The following is a 4,187-nucleotide window of genomic DNA, read 5'->3' on the forward strand; positions in this document are numbered from 1 at the left end:
TAATGTGTCAGAATCTTGAAATTCATAGGGAAAATAAGTATTTGAAGCGAAAAAAAGGGCTATTGTAGTAGAACGTTAATGTTATTTTTGGTTTAATGATGATGGAGTTTGGAGCTTTGTGGTGAATGAAAATGGTGTGTGTGGTGTGTAGTTTACAACTTTTATTGAGTAAAATTGATAAAAAGGGGTGATTTTTTTTGTTTGTATTAGTATGTTTTTCATCTATATCTTTGGTTTAAGTAGTGTTTGGTTGTACCTTAAGTTATAAGATTAGTGTGAAGTGTAAGTTTGAGCCTTCTATAGAAACCAAAATGGGGTGTAGAGGGACACCTAGGAATCTTGTAGTTCAATCAAGATCGTCCATTTAATCTTGTGTGAGATCACTAGGAAAAGAAAAAAAAGAAAAAGGAAAAGGAAAAGCCTTTGTTTTAGAGAATCTTAGTTCTTTGTGTAGTGTTAAATATATACATATACATATATATATATATATATATAAAGCTGCTTAGAAAACAGTTTCAGGGAATATATCTACTTGGGGTTGTTTATTTTATCAAAGGGTGTTTGAAAAATCTTGAATTTTGTTATGGGGTTTGAGGGAAAAAAATGGCTATGGTGGCACTGCAGCATAGGGAGAGTAGTAGTGGTAGTATAACAAAACATCTTGATAGTAGTGGAAAGTATGTTAGATACACAACTGAGCAAGTTAAGGCTTTGGAGAGGATTTATGCTGAGTGTCCTAAGCCTAGTTCATTGCGTCGACAATAATTGATCCGTGAATGTCCAATTCTGTCTAATATCGAGCCTAAGTAGATCAAAGTTTGGTTTTAGAACAGAAGGTATACTGTCATTAATTCAGTTTTGTCAAAATTTGCTTTATGTTTTCTTGTTATTTGTATATGTGTATATGTCTTGAGCCGGCTGTCTATCGAAAATAGCCTTTCTACCTCTCCGAAGATAGTGGTATGGACTGCGTACATTTTACCCTCCCAGACCCCACCGTATGGAAATACATTAGGTTTGTTGTTGTTGTTGTTATTTTTCCTAAAATGTGTAATAGTAGGGATTTTGTTGCCGTGTTTCAGAATTGGATTTATGCTTCGACTTTATTAGAAATCATAGTATACATATTCAACTGATTTTAAAAATAAATGTAGAGTTTGAACCAAAGCTAGTGTCATACATGACTTGTTTTGAAGTTCTTGTTTTGAGTGATTTTTTTGAAGTTCTTGTTTGACTTGTTTTTGTTTTCTCTTAACTGACCTGAAGTCCTACATTGACACGTAAAACAAGTTCTTTTCTTTTAATGAGCTCGTTACATTTACTTATGCAAATTCTTGATTTGTTATAAAGTTTTCTTTCTTAATCTAGAGTTTAACAATTTTAATTATGTGATTTTTTATAGATGGATCGTATTTGGATGTATAATATGACTAATATTGGTCATATGGGGTTGATGCCTGAATTTATATCCGGTGTCGATGGTTTTGTGGACTATGCAATGACACTTGAACCTTTTCAACTTGATGGCTTGGTTAAGTGTCCTTGTAGTAAATGTAAATCTAGGAATTATGAAAAATCTGATATTGTTAAGCTTCATCTCTATCGAAATGGGTTTAAAGAAGATTATACAGTATGGACTAGTCATGGAGAAATTGATTATAGTTTTGCCAGATCTCAACACTTTGTTGTTGGTGGAAATTATGGGGTGGTGGAACTTGATGTCCAAAATTATAGAATGCAAGACATGATTTGAGATGCATATGGGATGTATTCTTATTTTGAATTTGGCGATCAAGTTGAAGAAGCTCCCAAAGATGAATCGAAATGTTTCTTTAAATAGTTGGAAGCTTTTAGTTGGCCTCTGTACGAGGGGAGTACACACTCTCAATTGTCTATTGCTGTTAGGTTATTAAGTATCAAATCAGATTGGAATGTTCCTCAAGGGGCAATAGACGCTGTGATTGACCTTATACATGAATTAGTTGACCCGAATCTAGAGATACCTGATAATTTCTACAACGTAAAGAGGTTGGTATCAAAGTTAAGATTGTCGTTGATGAGAATCAGTTGTTGTGAAAATGGCTGCATGTTATACTACAAGGATGACATTGATCTAGAATCTTGTAAGTTTTGTCAAATAGCTCATTTTAAAAAAGTTCCTAGCGGGAAGAAAGTTTCTGTAAAGGCAATGCATTACTTACCTCTTATACCAAGGCTAAAGAGGTTATATGCATCAAATAGGTCAGCTCCTTACATGAGATGGCATCATGAAAATAGAAGACCGCCTGGTGTTATGTGTCATCCATCTGATGGAGAGGCCCGGAAGCATTTTGATAGAAAATATCCAGAGTTTACAGCCGAACCACGGAACATTAGGTTGGGTTTATGCTTGGATGGATTCACTCCATACTCTATTTTTGTTGCACCATATTCTTGTTGGCCTGTATATTTGACACCATGTAATCTGTCACCTGAGATGTGCATGACCAGTCCTTATATATTTTTCAATTGTATTATTCCTAGCCCGTATAATCCAAAAATCATTATTGATGTATACTTGCAACCTTTGATTGATGAGTTGAATCAATTGTGGATTGAAGGGGTTGAAACATTCGATGCATCGCTTAAGCAAAATTTTAACTTATGGGCTGTCTTAATATGGACTATTAGTGATTTTCCTTCTTACAGAATGTTGTCCGGGTGGATGACAACTGGCAAGTTAGCCTGTCCTTACTGTATGGAAAATACCAAATCATTCACTTTGAAACATAGCCGGAAAAATTATTGGTTTGATTGTCACCATTGGTTTTTGGCCATGGATCATGAGTTTAGGAATATGTAAAATGTATTTAGAAAGAATAAGGTTGATAGAGTTTGTCCACCTCCAATCTATACGGGAGAACAAGTTTAGGAGAGGGTTCAACTCTTTCCAAAGGTTACAGAAGAACAGTCGTACAAATTTGATGGGTATAGTGTTGCACATAATTGGACAAAACAGAGTTTATTTTGGGAATTATCATATTGGAAGGATCATCTTCTTCGACATAATCTTGATCTAATGCATACTGAAAAAAATTACTTTGATAATTTATTTAACACAGTAATGGATGTCAATGGCAAGAAAAAAGACAATGTTAAAGCTAGAATGAACTTACCAGAATATTATAGGCGAAAAGAGTTATGGCTGCTGGAGAAATCAAATAAAAAGGTATTCAAGCCTAAGGCTAGCTATTCATTTACAATGGAACAAAAACGTAAGATATGTAAATGGGCTGAGCAGTTGAAAATGCTTGCTGGTCATGCTTCAAATTTGGGGAAGCGTGTTGATATGGAACACGAAAAGTTATTTGTCATGAAAAGTCATGATTGTCATATTTTCATGAAAACATTACTCCCCATAGCATTTAGTAGCTCGCTAAAAGAATCTGGAAACCCATGACTGAAATTAGTTTGTTTTTCAAAGACTTGTGTTCCAGCACATTGATGGAAGAGAACCTAGTTAGGATGGAACAAAATATTCCTATAATTACCAATAAGCTAGAGAAGATTCTTCCACCTAGATTTTGGGATGTGATGGAACATCTTCCTGTGTATCTTGTGCATGAAGCTCGTCTTGGAGGTCCGGTTTAATATCGATGGATGTATCCATTTGAGAGGTAACTATTTTAAATCTTAATATATTCCTCTCCATTAATGTTTTTTAAAAAAATTTCATAATATAATATTATATAGGACTATTGACAAGAATAAACGGAGTATCAAGCAATAACATAGAATTGAAGACTCAATGTATGAAGCCTATCTTGCTAAGGAAATGATCGATTTCTGTTCGTATTACTTTGCAAGTGATGTTTCATGTTCACAAAATAGGCCCAATCATCACAACGATGGTGGTGAGGTTGCTAGAGAGCTGTTATCAATCTTCAATCAACCTGGCAAAGGTTCAAAAAAGCGTACAAGAAGGCATCTTAGTTCAATGGAGTTTAAATCTGCATCAATACATGTCTTGTTGAATTTCCCTCAAGTTAAACCATTTCTTGAGTAAATTGTTATTATTTTGCATTACATATGCAATTATAAGACAAAGCAACTGACTTAATTTCCATCCTCTTTGACAGCTACTTTGTGCAGTTATATGGCCATGATAAAGTGTTAGAGTATTTTTCAACATAGTTTAAAGATTATGT

The 4,187-nt window shown here is 34.2% G+C and overlaps 1 protein-coding gene across 1 annotated transcript; it reads left to right on the forward strand.

The window, feature by feature from the left end:
* The first annotated feature begins 1,426 nt into the window (after positions 1-1,426).
* Positions 1,427-2,842, forward strand: LOC107868969. The gene is made up of 2 exons (XM_016715570.1): positions 1,427-1,720; positions 1,841-2,842. The coding sequence occupies exons 1-2, from the start codon at positions 1,427-1,429 to the stop codon at positions 2,840-2,842; spliced, it is 1,296 nt and encodes a 431-aa protein (XP_016571056.1).
* The last annotated feature ends 1,345 nt before the right edge of the window (positions 2,843-4,187 follow it).

Source organism: Capsicum annuum, chromosome 4 (genome assembly GCF_002878395.1).
Source record: "Capsicum annuum cultivar UCD-10X-F1 chromosome 4, UCD10Xv1.1, whole genome shotgun sequence".
Taxonomy (NCBI): domain Eukaryota; kingdom Viridiplantae; phylum Streptophyta; class Magnoliopsida; order Solanales; family Solanaceae; genus Capsicum; species Capsicum annuum.

Coding starts and splice junctions, on each gene's coding strand:
- LOC107868969 (XM_016715570.1), top strand. CDS start 1,427: ATGACTAATATTGGTCATATGGGGTTGATGCCTGAATTTATATCCGGT. Junction 1,721..1,840: donor ATGGGGTGGTGGAACTTGAT/GTCCAAAATTAT, acceptor TTCTTTAAATAG/TTGGAAGCTTTTAGTTGGCC.